Below are 19,969 nucleotides of genomic sequence, written 5' to 3'. Positions count from 1 at the left end.
TCTCAGAAGTAAAACGGGGCGTTGTCCATAATCTTTAGTCATGCCATGGGAGGATGCTCGAACGTTCGTTTAGCTGGCAAGGGTTCAGTTTGGCATGTGGCCGACAGAAGGTGGGACTCCGGTCTTGTGGTCACTCACCACCATATAAAAACAGCAGCAATGGGTATGTATATACAGAATATTCTGGCAATCTGGAGATCAGTACAAGATGAGCCTCACCAAAAAGGACAAGAAGGCTGTGAAGACCTTCTGGGACAAGGCGGCTGGCGATGCCGATGAAATTGGAAATGACGCCCTATCCAGGCATGCCCATTTGAATGTAATTTAAAGCTATACATTGAGGGGAGTAGTGTGATGCAAAGTTTATGAATTTATAGAATGTGTACATCTTCTTCTTTCCCCACAGAATGCTGGTGGTCTACCCCCAAACCAAGACTTACTTTGCCCACTGGCCAGACTTGAGCCCCGGGTCCGCACCAGTGAGGGAGCACGGAAAGAGAGTGATGTCCGGAATCAACCTCGCCGTGGCAAACATTGACGACCTCAAAACCGGCCTCCTCACTTTGAGCGAACGCCATGCCTTTGAACTGAGGGTGGATCCAGCAAACTTCAAGGTAACTTGGCCACTATTTTTGGTGACTTCCCTTTACGGAAATTACAAGACAAGGAGAAGGTGGAATGAGAGACCAAAGCTATATAGGCTAGGCCTACAGTTAAAAAAAAAACCCAGACAGTGTTAATGAAACACGTAGAGTCAATGTAACACTTCATTGTGTGTCTTCGGTCCTCCCAGCGTAAACATGGCTGTGTAGGCGTTTGATCGGCCCATCTAATGTTTTCTTTGTCTCCTGCTCTTAGATACTCTCCCACAACATCCTGGTGGTCCTGGCCAACAGGTATCCTGCAGACTTCACCCCCGAGCTGCACCTCGCCGTGGACAAGTTCCTCTCCCAGGTGGCCCTGGCCCTCGCTGAGAAATACCGATAGGCATCGCACTGATATAACCTGGCGCTAATATAACCTGTCTGCGCAGCTGAGCGGGGAAACGGCGATCTGGCGAGAGCCAGGTTATCTTTGATGTGCAGTGTACCTTCAACTGAGACACTGAAAGTCTCTGTAGAAAGACAATAATAAAACAACTTAAGTAATACAATGGATATCCATGTTGTCTGTGCGTGTGTCTGTGTGTATCAAGCGTGATGTCATCTAATCTAGCAAACACATTTTACATCAAAGGTTAGCAAGTAGGCCTGTAATATATTCATTGATGTAGACGTAAATTATGAGCATCAAAGATGTGCAAAATCTCTGTCATAATCCTCTGGTTCGTTTTGACGCTGGAGCATAATACTGCCAATGGATGCTGTAGCCTATGTGCAGACATGTGACCTCTATCCAAGGATTCAGAGGGTGCGACCCACATGTACCAGCGTTGGACTGACCTTTATTGACTGGGTTTAATAACACGTCGTGTCGCTGGCAAACTTGTGATAAATAAATAAATATTAAAGTTTCGAGTTTTTTTTGTAGGCTATGTAGGCCTAGTGGTTTCAGACGATATGAAGAACATTTTCGATGCATTTTATTTGCATTCTTTAAGAAATTCGAATTTGTATTATCTGTATTATTAAATCTAAACATGACTCAGTACGCGAATGACGTTGTCCAATCTGGAAGAAGTGATAAAATGACTGAGTGATCATCTGCGTAATGATTCAGAGATCTGTGTGTCAGTCTCTATCATGCGTAAAGGGGTTTGGAGTCGTGCGTAAAGGGGTTTGGAGACGTGCTTAAAATCGCGGCGATGGGAGTTTGCGTGACCAAGATATGTAGCAACGACGACATCTGTGACAGTCATGGTAAAGACGAGAGTAGAGGTTTCGCAAGCAAGGTCACATGGCCGTAACTACCATTGAGGACACATAGGTCATGTCCTCTGTATTTTTTCAGTAATGTAAATGTATATATGATGAAAATCTAAATATGATCAACAATGATAAATTCAGGCTGTATACGCCACCCCCATTTATCCTCAAGGCAGTGATTAATGAAAACAAACTTGAGAGTTTGACTGAAGACTGTTTGACTGTTTGAAGTATTGTTCTAAATGTACAAGTACTAGTGTTCTAAATGTACAGTATGCAGTACAGCACGCAGTATTTGACCTCGGTATTTCAAAATGTCTGGTTACGGCCCTGGTCATGAACGCTGCCCTCAATAGCAGTTGTAATTTATTCAACAACATTTCGGTCAAATCATTTGGGAAATTGCCTTATGGTGACGATCAGTAGTCTGAAAATGATACAGCAAAAATGGCATCTTATTGCGATACGATAGGACTTTTTTTGTCAGATTTCATATTTCACTGAAATAAATTCCTCCTATTGTATATCTTATCACAATCTGGTGTACATGGCATTTTCCCGGTGGACATACAGTCCCTCTTGGCTGACATTAGTCCATGTACGGTGAACTGAATCAAGCAGGATTTTAGTATGAAATAGGCTCAAATGTCTGAGGGGCTGTAAAAAATGCCTGCCAGGGCCTTAACCAGACATTTTCAAATACTGAAGTCAAATACTGCGTGCTGTACTGTATACTGTACACTTAGAATTCTTCAAATACTTCAATCAAATTCTTAAGTTTGTTTTTGTTAATCACTGCCTTGAGTGTCGTATGGGAGTGTCGTATACGGACTGATTTTATAATTGTTGATCAAACAGTATATCAATTTTCATCATAGATAAATTTTACATTACTGAAAAAAAATACATTGGACATGACCTCTGTGTCCTCAATAGTAGTTATGGCCATGAACCCAGCCCTGATCTTGAGTGTAGGCTATGAAGTTGAGCAGTCTACCTCAAACCTATGAGAAGACATTTGCTGACATCTATGGGTAACCCAGTGCAGTAACTCTGACTGTGCAAGAGGCTTATCAGGATTGTAAAACCTTTATCTCATCTATGAAGTGCAAGCTAGTTCATTGAATTTATCAGACTTGACCAAATGCGCATTGTGTGTGTGTGTGTGTGTGTGTGTGTGTGTGTGTGTGTGTGTGTGTGTGTGCGTGTGCGTGTGCGTGTGCGTGTGTATGTTTGTGAATAAGTTGGAGGGTGTGGGCCTAAATAATCGTCCTTCCTATTCCTATAGTATTCATCCTTCCTGCCTTCCTCATATGCACACACACTTGTTACACAGGCCAATTCATTGTGATGCATGCTTCACCGAAGTGACTATGTGCTATGTGACCAGTAAACCATACTTGTATCCTTGCAAAAAAAAAGACTCGAGTTTGACAAATGTGCCAGGAACAGGATGGTACTTTAATTGCATTCATTTTGAGCATACTGAGTACAATCATTTTACCAAAAGTCTGCTATGGGGAAAACATTAAATTAATGTTGAAATATTGCCATTGCCAAGCGAACAACAATTGTTGATTTTCATTATCATCCCAGAGCTACATAAAACATGAAACACAACACACCCAAGAGTGATGGTTGGCTGAAACTTTCATTTCAGCGTCTCAAATTCTGGAAAGCATAGTTGTTCGCAGTTAGCAACTTGGGTAGTTGTCAATGGAAAATTGCATCGCAAACAATAAAGTAGCTAACAAAGCTAGCAACTATGGTTTCCAGAAATGCACTCCTGCTCTGTGTCTATGAAGGTCCTCATTCATCCAGGCCATGTTATCAAAGAGCTGGACTGTGAGAGGAGGAAGAAGGCACATGCAGCTTTCAACTGAAACCCTTTTGGGTAACACTCGCATAGTGAATAGTAGAGTGTTAATTCAACACATACAGTACACTCTCGAGTACAACTCTAACAGTGTTAGTCATACTCTGCAAGTGTTGAATCCACACTGCAAATGTTACTGTGCATGTTCTGCTGAATAGGCCTACATGATGGGCGACTGGACTATTAACCTGCTTTAATTATCTGTGAGATAAGAAAATAAACGATCTCAGTCGCAGGACAATAGAGTCATATCAGCAGTTTCCAGTGCCCTTCATTTAAATGAGTAACCAAGTGTTTGGCAGGTATCTGCTTGAAATTAGAGCATTTCATGTCTCTCCAGCTGGTGAATGTTTGACCTACAGCTGGTACATTGCCAAGGATGGACACACACAACTTTTCCAAGGATGGACACACACAACAATGTGGCAACAAAAAAAGTGGTGAACCAAAAACGAACACTAAGACAAATACGAATTGTAGAATTGTTCAAAGCTATATCTGTACAAAAGGCTTTTTGGAATGTATTTTGTCATGGGTATCATTTCATAATGACTCGAATCTTGTCATCTCCAAGGAACAGCCTAGAAGACAAGAGAAAAGAAGCTTATTACATTATTTTTATTTTGCTCAGCAAGTTTCAATTGCCGTAACGCATAGATCCTTTATGACATACTGTAATGTAATATGTATTGTAATACACAGTATAATGTAATTTTATTTGTACAACGCATTTCATACACACATGCAGACACAGTTCAATGTGCTTTACGATTTACAATAAAACACAAGAACATAAATGTGCTTTATAATTACATGACAGCATGGCAAGTGAAATAATAATTATGAGATGATTGATGTTGTAGGCCCACCTTCAGGGGTACATACATATGGCACACAAAATAGGTACTATCTCAGAAACAAGGTGCTCACTGGAAAGTGAACTAGAAAGTGCCATTCTCTCATTTGTAGAAACATGGTTAAGGATATTTTCTTGCCAATTTCAACATGTAATGGGCATAAAATGCCTAGTTGTCAGGTACTGACAGGTCAAGGGTAGTGTGAGCAATACAACTGCATGTTGAAATTGGCAGGAATTCTCCTTCAAGTTCATGTTTGGGGAGATTCCTCCAGGTGTATTTACAGACAGGGCTGGACTGTCCATCTGGCATAGCGGACGTTTCCCGGTGGGCCCCGCACTCTCGTGGGGCCCTATTTTCAGAAATTAGGGGCTCACGAGTTTGTGGGGCCCACCAGGGAGTCAGTTCTGCCCTGCAAATTATGAGGGGCCCCTTTAAGCCAAAAGTGCCCGGGCCCTCTTTCTCCCCCAGACCACCCCTGGTTACAGAGCGGTACTCACCTGACTAAAGCTGCCGCCAGCACTCCGCCAGTCAGTGGGCCGACCCAGTACACCCAGTGGTACTGCCAGTAGCCCGCCATCACCGCGGGCCCAAAGGCCCTGGCCGGGTTCAGACACGTTCCAGACACGTCACCTCTGCACCGTCACAGCAGCATGTGCCAGGGAACACAGAAGAATAAATCATGTTAAAATATTAAAACAATATTATATTTATTTTCTTTTTTTGACGCATTCATCAGATTGAGAGCAGCATCGATGCAACACCACCCTTAAGACGCTGCAGTGTCTATTTACAGTATATCACGAAAGTGAGTATACCCCTCACAGATTTGCCGATTTGTGAGTATATCTTTTCATAGGAAAGCATTACAGAAATTTCACTTGGACACAAAACAAATTTGCTTTAGATGGTGTCAAGCATGTGTGGTGGTAAACAAGTGAGTTTTACAAAAAAGGTGTATCCTCTCAATAGCCAAGCATGGTGGTGGGACTGACATGGTTTGGGGATGCATGAATGCTGTCAACATTGGCAATCTGAAATACACCTAAAAGAAACGTGCATGTCAACATGCACTGTGACTACTGAAGCAGATCATGATATTCTCCATAGGATTGCATTCAAATCTCACACCAATCTATATATGCCAGATGCAGACTCAAAATGTAAAAGTTCAATGCAAAGAAAGGTTGAAACGCACACTGATGACCTCCCTTTTCATCCCTTTTCATTTTGTTTCATTTCGAGACGATTCGAGCCAACACAGCCCCTTCTCTACCGGATTTTAATCTGGGGTGTACTCACTTTTGTGAGTACATGTTCAAACATTAATGGCTGTATTTTGTTTTTTTCTGAGTAAACAAGAAATGTAAGCGGTTAAATATGTTGTAAAAAGGTCACTAATCATTGTGTCAAAGTGAAATTTCTGTAATGCTTTCCTATGAAAAGACATACTCAAAAATCTGCAAAAACTATGAGGGGTGTATTCACTTTCGTGATATACTGTACCTTCAACATCGTGGCCAATTCTGCTTTTTTTTTGTTAGGTCTAAATAGGTTAATAGACAGCATGCATATTCGCAAATGTCAATGTTCAATACATACTGTACAGGTACATTACACAGTGAAATCAAATTAGAAATAAAAACAATATATAATAATATATAATAAAATAAATGAGTGTAAAAAAACCCTATATCTATACACACTACATTCACATTCAATAAAATGCGCAATAAAGCACTATTATCAGAGAGAGGATGTGGGTCTACACTGGTGGCAAGTTGTGAGAAAGAACACAAGACACATTGTGTTATACTAGTTAATCAGTGCCATAATGGTTGGTGATAACACACGTTTAGACACAGATTAACCCTGCAAGCCTTTATTGCAGGTCAAGCTACACTAAAATCCCCCAAAAATAACACAGAGGGATCACATTTAACTAGATCAGAAATGTAGGACAAAAACAGTTGTACCCAATGAATTCTACAATGCTCTATAAAGCAATAACATGTCTTCTGTGAACAAGGGGATGTTTTGGCATGATTCCACATCAGTGTCTGTCTTTTGGTCCACAGTCTAGACTAGATGAGGTGGATGTGCAGCATCGACAAAAGGACCAAAGGTGGCCCAGCGATTCGTAACAGCACTGGTCAGAGAAGAACATAGAACAAGTATGGAAACGCAGTGGACTGTTCCTTTAAAACCATATTAGACATTCAGCCTTATGCAGATCTTTGAGCAACTCAAGTCAAACTCACCTACTGTTACTTTAAGTGTTTCACTTTAGGGGCTCTACAGCTCCCCAGGGGATGTTAGAGAGCCCTCCAGGGGAAATTGAGAAGGAGATAGTGTGCTATCAGAGTAGACTGGCTGTGATTATCATCATGATGTTAGATGGGGAGCATTGGCAGGCAGGCATATGGTAGGGGGGAAGAGGGGGGGGGCATTTGTCAAAAAAAAGCTACAGTCATGGGGGCAGTCATGAATAAGGTTGGGCAGTCATGGGTGAGCGGTTAGGGCGTCAGACTTGTAGCCCAAAGGTTACTGGTTCAACTCCCGACCCGCCAGGTTGGTGGGGGGAGTAATTAACCAGTGCTCTCCCCCATCCTGCTCCATGACTGAGGTACCCTGAGCATGGTACCTGCTGCACTACTCCGTTGGGGTGACATTGGGGGCTGCCCCCTTGCACAGTTGGGGTATAAATGCAATTTTGTTGTGTGCACTTGTGTGCTGCAGAGTGCTATGTGGCAATGCCAATGGGAGTTGGAGTTTCCCAGGTGGGCTTTAAGGCTTTAAAGGGGCACAAGGTAGGATGACGTAGTTTGCGCGGTGCACGTGGCATGCCTGTCTCAAAATCTACACCGTAATGAAAAAAAGCTGTTCAAATAAACTCGCTGTGAGAATGTTTTTCATCACGGAATGCCAGCAGTTGATACAAATCTGTATGTAAAGCGATTTTTCATATGAAGTCTTTCCCACAACACTCCTTCTGTCAACATGTTGCATTCAGGGTTTTCTGACAGTAGAAGTGGTCGCGAAAGTCATCTTTCACTCAGTAATGAATCGCATAACCATCTGCTGACTCGGGACAGTGACTCGGCCACCACTTTTTGCTCTTCGATTGAGCTGTGTCATGCCCAATTGAAAAGCAAAAAGTGGCAGCCAAGTCGCGCTGTGTCGAGCTGTAGGCCTACCAGAAAAACTGCAGTGGAAAAGAGGCAGAAAGGCCCTGCGTTATGTCATAGTAGAGTAGTACTATGGTAGTTAACTTTTCAATGTAGCGTGCATTATGGGGGTCTTCTACGCTCGCTCACCCTGCCAGGATGTTGATGATGACGGTGCAGCCCACCAGGAACGGGGCCATGGGGCTCTTGGTCTTGCTGTTGACGGCCGCCAGCAGGACCACCATGGTGACCAGGCAGGTCATGAAGATCTCCCCACAGATGGCTCCCACCAGCTGCTCGTCGGACTTCAGAATGTCGAACGCAGCTCCCGTGGCGTTCATGTAGCGCTCGGAAGGTACCATAATCTGGGGAAATGTGACAAGGATACAAGGATGGTTATCCGTCAAATACATACAGACACTTTCATGTCACATACAATGAATGTATGTATTTATTATTACTATTATTATTAGTAGTAGTAGTAGCAGTAGTAGTAGTAGTAGTAGTAGTAGTAGTAGCAGTAGTAGTACCATTATGATCAGTATTATTATCATCATTATTTTTCAGGAGGATATTTCTATTTTGTAACATGACCTATCTTGATCTCAGACCAGCACTGACTGCAGACTAATGTCTTTAAATGAAAAGAGCCTTGTGTGATAAAGAGTACCTAGTAGTGGTAGTAGTAGTAGTAGTACAAACCTAGTAAAAGTAGAGTAGGAGAAAAAATAAAGTTTCTCCGCTGTCAGACCCTATAAACAACTATTGTGGGACTTTTCCCGATTCAACATCCCAATTGCAAATAAGAAAATGACCTTTGAATTGCGCTTTTGCAAGAAACTGAATTAAACTTCTGTCATCAATGACGTCTTGTGACATCATCATGAGGCCACAAGCCATATTCTATTTACATTGCTTACATTGCACTATTATTTTGCACTATTGTGTGCTATTATGGGGACATCCATGGCCTAGTGGTTAAAGAGACTGACTTTAGGTCAGAGGATGAAAGGTTCGAATCCCACCCTTCCATCTCACTCAAGAGCTGAGGTGCACCTGAGCAAGGCACCCAACTCCACACTGTTCCAGGGACTGTAAACAATACCCTGTACTAAAAAAGCACTGTAAGTCGTTTTGGATAAAAAGTGTCATCAAAGTGTGATGTAATATTATGTTTCTTTTACGCACCTTGGCCATTCCGGCTCCCAGTAGCCCCCCGGCCAGCTGACTGGCCAGGTATGGGAGGACCATGACCAGCTGCATGCCCCCACACAGGTAGATGGCAATGGTGAAAGGAGGGTTGAAGTGAGAGCCACTGCAATGAAATAATACTGTAATTACACATGAAGAAAGCAAAAAAAGGAACAGGAAATAATATCAAATGCGCTCCATGAAGGCGCCCAGAACATCACCACCCTCAGAATAGATCCCACTAACTTCAAGGTTCACGTATTTTCAATACTTTGTACTGTTGCAATTGATGTCCAAGTGTAGTGTGCGTGCGTGCGTGCGTGTGTGTGTGTGTGTGTGTGTGTGTGTGTGTGTGTGTGTGTGTGTGTGTGTGTGTGTGTGTGAGATATTTAATCAGTTAAGTCAGTATCAAAGCTGAATGTATATTATAGTAGTACAGCAGTATAGTAATTATAATAGGCCTATAGTCTGAATAACTAAGGAAATTAAATATTTGGAAAACAAAAGCTGCATTGGCTATTTTTGAACTCTGCAGCACCATAGACTGCATAATGCCGCATTTTGGACATACAAAAAATCAAGTTGCAATTTTCGTTCCATACACTGCATGTTAACGGTAAAGTATGATGTGCTTTTGCTGTCCGGCCCCACCTGATGTTATCCATGACCGCCACCATAATTGCCACAGCGAAGCCATGCACGAGCGCCGGTTGCACCCTCCCTGCAGCAGGCACGTTCTCGATCACGGAGACGCATCCGATAAAAACGAAGAAAGTTGTTCCGATGATTTCTCCGAGACAGGGCTGGATGAATTTGTCGAAAGTGGTCAGCGGTTTCTGGGGTTTCTTACCGCCCTCTCCGGTCAATGGCCGGTCCACATCTCGAAGTTCTACTTTCTCGTCCGCCATGGTTTGATAATAGCCTACCCTATTGATGTCAAGTTTTTATACCTGACTGATGGCTAGACTACTACTGCGACGTCCATTTATAGTCTACTAAAGGCACCTTCGTGTCCTCACCTTGACCTGAATTGTTCAAGGGACTTGTTCCTGCCAGTTCCGACCAAGGTGCGGGTTAAGACAGGTCACTAACTAATGCAAGAAAAGTGATGATTTGACATTGTGTGTAGGCTACTGTCCCAGGAGAACCCAGTAGCCTATTAATCTGACACGCCTCCCACGTGGGCACAACGGCCCCTTCTTTGAAGAACAAATAGAGCTCGCCAATAATTGCATTTTGTCGTTAATACAGTTTTACTGACTGTCTGGTGATGTTCATTACGAATGGTGACATTATGGTCATTCATTCATTCATTCATTCATTCATATTTGTCAAGGAAAAATCTGCAGTTAACGTCAATGACCCTATCCTGTGTTGTATGTATGCTGTCTACTGTCTTTGCACAATCTGTATGTTACTGCTGCAACAAATGAATTTCCCCATGGCGGGATAATTAAAGGGCATACTGAATACTATATATTCTCTGTATATAGGTTCCACTGAATTTCATGTCAATTCAAGCTTTTGAGTGTTGTATTAAGGTTTGGAGTTCATTTTAATACAGTGTTGGAGCATAGGCCTATTAGGCCTATATGTTCACAGTCTTAATTTAACACTTGCCAGTGTTACCACTTACAGTGGTATTGAAGACTGAAATCAAATGGGACTGTGTATTCTCTTTTTATGGTGTAGAAAATTTGATATTAGACTTAAAAACACTGGCTTTGCAAGCGTGTGTGACGTGTGTGACGAGTGTGTTAATTCTTTCCCTTCCATGCCTGGTGAATGGGTCATAAAATCCTGCAGTGCTTTTCATCTCTGATGCCCTTTGAGCCTTAATAAAATATGCCTTTGTTATTTTTGGATGGATACATTTATTGGTATCAAGAAATTATGAGGGCTGTAGAAGATTTCCAAATGGGGTGAGTGACTGAGTTCACCGAGAGGGCAGATCCACAGAGTAAAAAAAATGCAGTGTGAGGTGAACAAGTTGTAGACCAAATAAACTCTAGAAAATGCTGAAATCGGCTTTTTTTCCACAGAATTTTTTCACTGTTTCTTCTCTTAATTTAATCATCATCCGTCAATTTCAATTGTGTCATAAACAGACAGACCATATCACACTGTTTATATATGAGGTAGGCCTAATTTGTATTGTCAAATGTCACAGCCAAAAAGTACACTTTCAGGGTACAGGACAGACCCATTGTGATACTATGTCACATGTTATAAGATGTTGAGAGCCTCAATATTTGTTTTACAAAGCAATAGGCTACTGTAGGCAAACCACTTGGGCATTTTTGTCTTAAACTGGCCCCTTCTACCAGCCATTTTCATACTATATCGTGTTTGACTCAGTCCACTGTCTATATTAAGATGGACCAATGGGCCATCCCCAGGGCCGGATTAACACACAGGCTAGATATGGCTGCAGCCTAGGGGCCCCCACCTGCCAGGGGCCCCCTGAATGCCCAAAGGTGAAAAAATGCAGAATTGTGACAAGATTCAATATTGAAAAATGTATTTGTTGCATTTAGCACAATTGGTAGATATGTTATCCTTAAATCCAAGCTCGTATTTATGACACTGTCTATGTAAATGTGTTGCGGAATCTGCCTTCTTGGGGGGCCCACAGCAACCTGTAGCCTAGGGGCCCCATGCCATCTTAATCCGGCCCTGGCCATCCCCTCTAAACAGTGTGCCAGTCCCCAAATGAAAACAAACCTATTGGCCCCTGGAGATTGTCAGGACACCATGAACATGCCCTGTATGCCAGATTACCAATCCAGCCCTGACTGACAGGCAGCTACAAGAGTTTTGTTGCAAAACGATGTATCCATTTTTGACTCTTCGCATTTTATTTTTGGAAATGGTTGTTCAGAAGTCCTATCATCAATCATCATCAAGTCCTATCACAATTCTTGCCATCCAAATAGCATATATTGAGAACATACTTTTTAAACCTATATACCATTTAAACCTGCAATGCAATGCAATGTCCAATGAAAAAAAACCAAAATGTTCCAAAATGTATGTCATTTGGCAACTAAGTCTTCCTACTTACACACTGGCACTGTCATTTCTCTGTGTGGCCATGAGTCCCCCTTTGAGAGGTGAATTTGATTTAGTACAGTGATAGGCTCCTGTGCCTTTGAGGAATTATTCCTTGATCATGCCTCCAGCACACTTTTATGTGATTTTATGAGACCATTATCATGCAATGGACAAGTGACCTTCAGGACAATATAAATTATTGCTCAATTCTTAAATCACCTTCAAATATTACGTTTATTTCAGTGTATTTGTGTATGCGTGAAATCAATACCAGACACAAGAATTTCCAGACGCACTGAACGCTGATTATTTCAATTATTACTTCATATATTTCATGTCAGTAACCTGTTCACAAAAATGGGGAAAAACATGTACAAATAAACATTTAAATCAGTGGTTTCTAAATGTGTCTATAGGCCTACATTTCGTATAAAACTGAAATATAAAAACGAGTTTTGTTTTTTTATTATACAATGTTGTTGTAAAGGTTTTTTTCAACGTCCATCCGAGTTATTTCAAAATAACGCGTCTCTTCTGATCCCCCATCAGCAACCTGCAAGGCAAGAAAACGACGAATATGAACAGGAGAATATTACACTACCACATCATATTCATCAAAGAAAAGACAACCGTGAAGAAAGAAAGAAATTGCTATGCGTAAATCTGTGCGTAAAAGTAAACGACCCGTTCCTACCTTACAAATGTAACCGTCAAAAGAGCACCAGTCAGAGGGCCGACCCAGTAAATCCAGTGGTAGGTCCAATAGTTCGCTGCAACAGCAGGACCAAAAGCTCGAGCAGGATTCATGCAGGCTCCGGAGACAGATCCCCTAGGGAGGTGTCACCAAATGTATGTTAACAAAAGCCATAACTTGAAGGAAACCGACATCTAGGCTATTTGCATTTAAATATCTGGTGATTATTTGGACAACAAATGTCATTTCAGGTTTTTTTTTTCCAAATCACAAGTTAACAATCGTTCAACGTAGAGTTCGTGGCACGTGTTAAGTATTTTGATGTCACGTAAGGACAGTGTTTTTGAGTTCAAAAGTGCACCTGGGGAGATTTCAAACACGGCACTCTAGCGCCTCACTGAGGATTTTGCCATGAACAACATACCCGGCGAGGATGTTGGCAGTCACCGTCAGCCCGATGCAGAAAGGGACGAATGGAACCTTGGTCTTGTCGTTGATTGCGCCCATGCAGACCACAAGGGTCAAGATGAAGGTCATGATCATCTCTGCAACCGTTGCGCGCCCGACACTTCCGGAGTTGACGACGGCGTTAAATGCAGCTCCGGAGGCCGCGTTGAAGGTTTCCTCGGCGAAGATTAACTGGGGTGAGAGAACAAGTTGTGTTAGTGTTAATGTTTAATCAAGCAATATTTTCTGAATATCATCACATTTCACCAGGGAGTTGCGGAAATTGACATCTGTTGGGATTCTGGTATGGTAAAGGGGAAAGAGGAACCTATTAGAAAATCTTGGGGTTCTTCCAAATTCCAATAGGTTCATGCCAAAAGGCCCCCATACAATGGCTCTTCTTAGAACCTTCTAATCTTACAGTGTAGGCTTATGATGCAATATGAGTGTATGTGTCAAGGTTCTCCAGACAACCCTTGCCAAATTTAATAGTTGCTTATAAGTCATTTGAAAACAATGACCTCTCTTAACAACCACATTTGAATAATTGAACAATTGAATTTAAAACCTGTATCACAACATAAAAATATGTATTGCATGTGATTAACTCACTGATAGATGTCAATTTCTCACAAGTACATCCAAAATATATACATTTTATTTGAAATCTGGACCCTATATTGCCTTTGCTATGTCAGTATACTGTACATTGGACTGTACCTGCACTACCCCACAAGAACGAACACACACACACACACACACACACACACACACACACACACACACACACACACACACACACACACACACACACACACACACACACACAGTACCAGGGACTGTACCTTACCTGCACTACCTCAGTCCTGGAACCACTTGTATTGTTATTATATTGTCACTTCACTGTTATTATTTCTATAATTGTAGTGTCTACAATCTTTATTTATCTATCTCTGTTACATGTTGAATGTTAAATGTTCAATGTTCAATGTTCAATGTTGAATGTTAAATGTTAAAAGTTAAATGTTCCTTTGTACTGTATTTATTATTTATTATTGTCCATTGTTACCAGTCCATCACTGTTACCTGTCCTGTCTTGCACTTTATGTCAGTCTGAAAAATGTCAGTTTTGTATATGTCTTGTCCTGGCATGGTGTAGAGAGAAACGTAATTTTATTTTTCCTTGTATGTCTTGTGCATATGATGAAAGTGACAATAAAAGCTGACTTGACTTGACTATATCTATTTTTCAATAGGCTCTGTACTGCTTTTGTATTTATTGTATCATTTTGTATATTGCACTAAACAGTGTGTTAGCACTTAATTATGCTGGATTGGATGAGTGTACTTTGCCTGATTCTAATTAGGGGAAAATGACCCCAAAAAACCTCTCAAATCTACCACTGTCTAATATCTTGTAGTGAACAAAAATGCAATGGCATGGTTGGTGTAAAATGCATGCGCAGATCCTGGAATAAGTCATGTACCTTAGACAAGCCAGCTCTGAAAGTGCTATGACATGATTGGTTTAAAACGTGCACAGATCCTTGAATTTATATTCATTTACCAGCTCCAAATGTGCAATGGCATGGCAGGTATAGCCTGGCGAGCCAGACCCGTACAGCAAAAAGCCCCCGGGAGCAAATTCAATTTCCGATCGCTAGGGGCGTCTAGATTTCTAGGCTATGGCTGGTATAAAATGTAAGATTATGCACAGACCCAGTATTAAGTCAATACGTCAATAAAACCAAACCAGCTCCGAAAGTGCAATGGCCTGACTGATGCAAAAAATGAAGAGCTCTTTTCCAATATGAGATATATCTGTTTTGTAGAACGCTGGGAAATTGACATTTTTGTATTGGGCATTGTATTGAATTTCATTGCAAAATGCATTTTTCTAGAGGTTTAACAAGTTTGTTCTCAAAACATTTGAATGGCAAGAACTCACACATACACTGTAGATGATAGGACTTCTTAACAGTCAATTCCAATATTAAAATGCAAAAAGTCAATAATGGTGTACATCTCATTTTGGAAAAGAGCTCTTCAAATGTAAGTGCACATCCTGGATTAAGTTAAGTCATTTACCTTAGCCAATCAATTGTCCATTAGGTTCTTGTAGTGAACAAAATGCAATGGCATGGTTAGTACCGTATAAAACCCACAGATCCTGGAATAAGTCATGTACCTTAGCCAGGCCAGCTCCAATCATCCCTCCACATATCTGGGCCACGATGTATGGAGCCAGCAGGATCACCTCCAAGCCACCCACCAGATATACGCTTACAGACACAGCTGGGTTGAAGTGCCCACCACTACACACACACACACACACACACACACACACACACACACACACACACACACACACACACACACACACACACACACACACACACACACACACACACCCATTAGGCATATAAACAGCTATTATTGGACTACATACATCCCAGACTGTCAGAAGCTGTGTACATAAAGGCTTTATGTACAGTACACAGCTTCTGACAAGGGGATGTTTTCCTGACAAGAAGGATTGTTGATCATGACTTACACCATACTGGGAATGAATGGAGAATTGTATCTGATTATATTAGACTGATGCATTTGCCAGGAGCAAATTACATTACTCTTGGCTGTGTCAAAAAGTGATTATGTAGCCTAGGATTCAGGCAAGGCAAAAAAAAAAAGATGAAACGGTGTGGAAACCACCTTTTTTCACAGCATTACATTTTCTACAAAAAAATCTTGTCATCAAAGATTAAAATTAAGTATCAGTGATGGACAACTATAGCACAATGGCTAATACAAGTAATATACAGTAACAACAATATAAACAACAATAAAACATCAGAGTCACAATGATCTGTCCAGCTTTAAGTAATTGTCAAGGTCTACAAGAATAGAAAGAACATGGGTGGTCTTTTACACATTCATCCATGAGTGAAGCTCCCTTGAGCAAGGCATCTAGCGGTATATTAGTCCAGGGTCTGTATCTAATACCTTGAACGTAAAATAACTTTTTAACGTCACTTTAGATAAAAGCATCTGGTAAGTGTATTCCAATGTGAAGATACTTCATATCACAATTAGTAATTTATTTCTTCATAGTTGGAAACATATTTTCCAGTTGTTCAGTGTCTTCATTTCTAAAAGGCTTTGGCTAAAAACACCTCATGAGGAGAATGTAATGAAAAGTAATGTAAGATTAGTGGGGGAAAAATAACTGAAAGCTAGATAGTCAACCCTTGATGTCCCCGCAAGCATGGTGATGGCAATAGAATGTAATAGAATGGAATGCAATAGAATGTAATTGAATTAAAAGGAAGCAATCAGTCCAGCTGAGCAGTCTATCCTACCTGATCTTGCCAATCTCCCTATAAAAGAAGTAAATAACAATGCCAAGACTAATGCAATGTAGGAGAGAATTAAAGGGGACAACTGCAGTCAAAGGTGGCAAATTCCAATGGATCAGGAAGAAAGAAAGAAAGAAAGAAAGAAAGAAAGAAAGAAAGAAAGAAAGAAAGAAAGAAAGAACAGTCAATTCAATCTGAGCCTGATCTCCTCAAAGTTGGCCATGACAATTCCCAATTGAATGTAATAGAAAGAAAGAATGACACAAGGAAAGAAGGAAAGACAGACAGACAGACAAGTCCACCTCACCTGATCTCTCCAAAGATGGCGATGGCGATGCCCAGAGCCAGGCCGTGGGCCAGGGCAGGCTGCACGCTGCCACTGACCCCCACGTTGCCCATCACGGAGGCGCACCCGGCAAAGATGAAGAGGCTGGATCCCAGCAGCTCAGCCAGGCAGGGCTGCACGTAGTGCTCAAACACCCCCACCACGCCGCCACTCGGGCCCTTGCCACCATGATCCAGAGCCGCAGGGTTGCTGGACATGTCAAAGATCTCAGTCTTGGACTCAGACGCTGACATGCTACTTCGGCTGCTGCTGTTGCTGCTGTGCTCTGCTGTGTATGTGTGTGCGTCTGGTCTGTATGGAGTGAGTGTGTGTGTGTGTGTGTGTGTGTGTGTGTGTGTGTGTGCACGAGGCAAGTGTCAGAGAGAGAGAGAGAAAGAGAGAGAGGGAGAGAGAGAAAGGCAGTGTGTGTTTGTGTGTCAGAGGTTGTGTTTTGTCCGAGTGTGGCCGATGCCCGTGATCCAGCACTGATAAAGTTGCACTAGAGTGGGGGCAGTTGAGGGAGAGAGGGAGGGAGGGGGTGTGGATGTGTAGTTTTGGATGAAGCATGAGGCAGGAGTGGTCAGTTCCCACCCTTCTGTTTCCACGAGACGCTGTTTATCATTGCAACAAGCATTCATACAGTAATGCTCTCTCTGTATCTCTCTCTCTCTCTCCCTCTATCTCTCTCTCTCTCTCTCTCTCTCTCTCATGCAACAACAGCAAGTAATCAAGATTACTGATCGTGATACGCTGTCAGGTTATCAATATCACTGATAGACCAGATAGGACACCATAGTGTTTGTATTGAATCCTGATTATACAATTACCAATATTGCACCCAAGCATTTATGACCAGCTTATAAACACCCTTATGCAAGCCACATTCAATGCAGTAATAAAATAGACTACGTCACACAAGGCTCATTTCAATATTATTGTAGATGGTAAATACGAATTAAAGGTTATGCTACAGACACAGACTTCTGGTTCCACTCCATTGCACGCCAGGGGTGCAAGCAGAGTGTTATTTTTGTTATTCTTTAGAAAAATCTTTCATTTGCTTTGGCTAGTCTTCACTCCAATTTGAACTTGCGCTCCAAGCTGGGTCATGTTTGTTTAGTGGGCCTACTGTGAGAGAATGCCAGACACCGAGAGTGGCAAAAGTAGACCTTTTTCTGGTTTCACATCCTTTTTATGTGAAGAGAAAAAAAACTGACTCCCAAAGCAGCATTGGGCTAATCAGGAAGACGGGGAGGGCATGGGGTTGGCTGCATGGTATACTGTAGTAGGCCCAGTGACTAGAACTTTACCAAAATTCTGAGTGCTCACTATGATGTCATAATGCGGCGGGATTTTTTTTTTTATCACTAATTTCTATGGGAGCAATAGAATGTTTGTAACATTCTAGAAGGATTGGGGAATATAACATTCCTTCCTCCCTTAAAGGATAAGGAGGCTATGACATTTCCTGCCGTTGTGTCTGCCTGCTGCTGCAACCTCGTTGGCCTCAATTCCCCTTTCGTGCATGGATGCAACTCCCCGGCCCCAGCAGTCAATCATACATCCATCCGTCCACAATGATTTTTTTGATACCGTGCCATGTTGGCCCTTACAAGCCGCGAGAGGGCTATGTGCATACAGTTTACCCCCCCATCAATGTGCCAATCCTTAGCTATTGTGGTTTGATTTTAATGGTGATTACACTTATGGTGCTTACAGTATATGTGTACTGTATATGTATTATGACCACATTGGTCAAATACACACAAATGATTTGAGTTTCTCTATGAATTTCTTTGTTCTTTCTTCTTTCATCCACCTATTATTTCAGAGGATGTTACAGCAGAAGATTCATAGGGTGGTTTCCTCAAACGCGTTGTCCTCGCTCTGCCGATCAGCAGCGCATTGTGAATTGATCAGAGGTCCTGCGCAACACATCAACTCGTTTGGCTCCGGCCGGGCTGTTTTGCTAATGCACGCGTAGCTGTCATGATCATACGGGATGGCATTGATCACTTCACTGCCCTGACCTTGACTCTCTGTCACCAGAGGCCAGGACCGGCAATACCGGACGAACCCCCACAAATGGATTGCTTGGATGCAGATGCAAAGCTGGCATGCTCTCTTTACATGACATTGAGTGGAGATGAGAACATGAATGTTAATAAAAACATTTGATGAAAACAATCCATCATGGATTGAATAGGAAAACTCATGCTGTATAATATGATATGAATGTCTGTGCTCTAAATCTGATGTTGAAAGGTCCTTGTTTGTAGTGCAATTGAAATTCTAATTGACTCTGAATGACCAAACCTCATAAATAGGAAGTAATCACAGACTATAATTGTAAATATGTGGTATGCATTATGATATGGATTATTGTCCTGGTATTAACCAAAGAAAAATGTTTCATATTGATCTTTACAGAGTGATAAATGCCTGTTTAGGAGTATTATATGACTTGTTGTGCAGTTGTAATGACCTGAGTGATGTATGTGCATGCACATAGTAAGGGTTAATATTTAACCTCAAACCCTCTCTGTGGATATGAGCACAGCTGTAGCATGCTTATATTGTGTTGTGTTGATAGGAGCCAACCGTCAGGCAGCCTTACCAAGCCATTATAATACAAAACACCTCTAGGATTAAAGGGGTATGACACTATTTTGGGGCTTAATACAGTTAAAATCGTTGGCTGGGGTTTATAAAGGTGATAAAGTGTCTTATTTTTCATGTTAAGTGTCTTATTTTTTATGTAAGCCGTTGTCTTGCTTTAAGACAAGTGAAAAAAGGGAGTATGTCGCTAAGCTAGTGAAAGTCAATGGATCCGTGTAGCATGCTACATGGTACATGGTAACATGCTACACGGATCCATTGACTTTCACTAGCTTAGCGAAATGCTCCCTCTTTTAACTTGTCTTAAAACAAGACAACGGCTTACATAAAAAATAAGACACTTTACCATCTTTATAAACCCCGGCCAACGATTTTAATTGTATTAAGCCCCAAAATAGTGGCATACCCCTTTAAGGTTAGGAATATGGTTTGGGTTTAAGCTATGTTAGAAGCCTATTGTTGGCTCATCTCAATGATGTGAAGTCCATATCGATAGAACACTGCTACATTCCACAGAC

At 41.7% G+C, this 19,969-nt stretch overlaps 3 protein-coding genes across 3 annotated transcripts; 1 reads left to right on the top strand and 2 right to left on the bottom strand.

The window, feature by feature from the left end:
- The first annotated feature begins 190 nt into the window (after positions 1–190).
- Positions 191–1,116, top strand: hbae5 (hemoglobin, alpha embryonic 5). The gene is made up of 3 exons (XM_063221279.1): positions 191–303; positions 407–614; positions 859–1,116. Exons 1-3 carry the CDS (start codon positions 209–211, stop codon positions 985–987), a joined length of 432 nt encoding a protein of 143 aa, XP_063077349.1. The 5' UTR covers positions 191–208; the 3' UTR covers positions 988–1,116.
- Positions 1,117–3,312: 2,196 nt separating this feature from the next.
- aqp8a.2 (aquaporin 8a, tandem duplicate 2) lies at positions 3,313–9,897 on the bottom strand. The gene is made up of 5 exons (XM_063221278.1): positions 9,608–9,897; positions 8,954–9,080; positions 7,916–8,130; positions 5,099–5,233; positions 3,313–4,322 (listed from the first exon to the last, which is right to left on the bottom strand). Exons 1-5 carry the CDS (start codon positions 9,862–9,864, stop codon positions 4,280–4,282), a joined length of 777 nt encoding a protein of 258 aa, XP_063077348.1. The 5' UTR covers positions 9,865–9,897; the 3' UTR covers positions 3,313–4,279.
- A 2,381-nt stretch (positions 9,898–12,278) lies between these two features.
- Positions 12,279–17,137, bottom strand: aqp8a.1 (aquaporin 8a, tandem duplicate 1). The gene is made up of 5 exons (XM_063221277.1): positions 16,815–17,137; positions 15,340–15,466; positions 13,129–13,343; positions 12,705–12,839; positions 12,279–12,563 (listed from the first exon to the last, which is right to left on the bottom strand). Exons 1-5 carry the CDS (start codon positions 17,084–17,086, stop codon positions 12,521–12,523), a joined length of 792 nt encoding a protein of 263 aa, XP_063077347.1. The 5' UTR covers positions 17,087–17,137; the 3' UTR covers positions 12,279–12,520.
- Between the last annotated feature and the right edge of the window lie 2,832 nt (positions 17,138–19,969).

This window comes from Engraulis encrasicolus, chromosome 17, assembly GCF_034702125.1.
Source record: "Engraulis encrasicolus isolate BLACKSEA-1 chromosome 17, IST_EnEncr_1.0, whole genome shotgun sequence".
Taxonomy (NCBI): domain Eukaryota; kingdom Metazoa; phylum Chordata; class Actinopteri; order Clupeiformes; family Engraulidae; genus Engraulis; species Engraulis encrasicolus.
The sequence above is the reverse complement of the archived record's forward strand: the minus strand, read 5'-3'. Positions and strand labels throughout refer to the sequence as shown.